The following is a 1,833-nucleotide window of genomic DNA, read 5'->3' on the forward strand; positions in this document are numbered from 1 at the left end:
GAGGCTAGTTTACCATGAGACACCCTGCCAGGTGCTAACACCCCTTATAACATAGCCCCCAAAATCACAGGGGGTGCTCAAACCATTTTACCACATTAAGGTGGAGATTCTGCCAGGTTTGAAAGTAGATAAGTACGGGACAAAAGAATAATTGTGAGGATTACCATCTACGGCAGATGATGAATATTTGAAAGTGATGTTTTTAAAAATCCAGCAAAGACCCAGAGTGATGCTTCATCTTTTATTTAATCATCAACTGGATGCCAAGTTTCCAGCTAACAGCTCTTTGGGAACCACTCTGTTGGTGTTAAAATACTGTTATATGTGTCAAACTGTGCTGTGTTTGGTGTTTTTTTTAATGGATTCAACTAAAGAAATGGGAACAAATGGTGTTTTTATGACAGGCTCCTGAAAGATCCCAGTTAGTATCCGATTATTGTTAAGCTGCCCGTCATGTGTCGTTACAACACTGGTTCATAATTTGAGTTTTGGAGCCTTTTTATGTCTGAATTAATTCTATGTTGAAGCGACACAGCTAAACAAAGAAACAGTTTTCTGAAAGTAATTGACTACTTCACTGAAAATGAGTGAAAAAGCAGCCAAGACCTTCAGGAGAACTAGTGATTAAGACCACTTTAAAAAGAGAACAAAACATCTGGCTGCTTGGAAGGAAAATCTAAAAAAAAAAAGGGAAAAAAAACGAGGAATGATCAAGACTTTTGCACAGTACAGTAATTTAATTTCTATACTCAGATACACAGGATGTTGTGTCTTTTTACAGTGGTTTTATGTGTTTGATTGTAGTATTTTCTGTTCTAGGTGACCTTCTTCAACCCCGTTATAGAAAGAGGTCGAAGACTCCAGAGGCAGAGGAAAGTTTTCTCTAAACAACATGGTACGTTCCTGTGAACACACCTCAATCCAACATGTATACAAAGAATGCAAATATAAACTCTGAGCAGCAATCAGATGTTTTTACCTAAACTGGTAAAAGTACACCAGATATCAGTGAAGAATCCTCCCAGGCTCAGCTTAGTTTAGATTAACAGGTGAACCACAAACTGAGGCCTTGAATGTGTATCAGTGCTGAGGTGAAGGTGAAATGAAATATGAGGGGGATTGTGTAATATTAGTTACCATGCRTAGTTTATGATGTCATCAGTGCCACCGCCAGCAGCTGTTAACAGCTGTAGGACTAAGAACACAGCTACGGTTGCAATGTTTACCAACGAAAATAGAAGCCTGTATTGCCCCATAACTGTAAATAAATGTTTTAAAAAAAGACTGAGAAGAAGTCACTAAAAATCTTTAAAATTTCCATTTAAAATAGTCGGAATAGTTGAAAAACACATGGAATAAAACACACCAAGTCCTGATGCAGCTCAATAATCCAGGTAGAAAAATCTAAAAAGGGTTGAGGAGGTCYTCTGGACGTGTTGTTCTTTGATGGAAAGAGACTTCTTTATTCTGAGGCAGKGGTCTGAAACCTGTGGCTCTGGGGCCTTTTGTAGCYCTTTGGTCCCTCTGCAGTGGCTCTTTGAAGCTTTAGGCAAAACTAACATAAGAATACATTTTTTGTTTTTATACTCACAACAGGACATACTAGCTTTAGCAGTTTTCCTGTCAATTTGTTTGCAAAATGTGATACAAAGGGTGAAACATGTTAATTAGATCATGCTAGTAGCCTGTTAGCCACTTCAGTAATTCAACTTCCAGCTGCAAACTACGATCTTTCTCTCAAATCCATCAGGGTAACTTTTAACGATCTAATAAACTAGACTAAATAAGAATAAGAAATAAATATAAGCCTGCATAGTTCAATTATAGTTTTTA

General features: G+C 37.5%; 1 protein-coding gene across 1 annotated transcript in view; it reads left to right on the forward strand.

The window, feature by feature from the left end:
* The window catches only part of pkn1b (protein kinase N1b), a gene marked incomplete in the record, with an annotated part of 38,006 nt that overhangs the window by 25,638 nt on the left and 10,535 nt on the right, over positions 1-1,833 (forward strand). The window contains 1 exon segment of the mRNA XM_014008874.1: positions 820-895. Coding sequence (XP_013864328.1) covers positions 820-895 — 76 coding nt within the window.

The sequence above is a fragment of the Austrofundulus limnaeus genome, unplaced genomic scaffold (genome assembly GCF_001266775.1).
Source record: "Austrofundulus limnaeus strain Quisiro unplaced genomic scaffold, Austrofundulus_limnaeus-1.0 Scaffold53, whole genome shotgun sequence".
Lineage (NCBI taxonomy): Eukaryota > Metazoa > Chordata > Actinopteri > Cyprinodontiformes > Rivulidae > Austrofundulus > Austrofundulus limnaeus.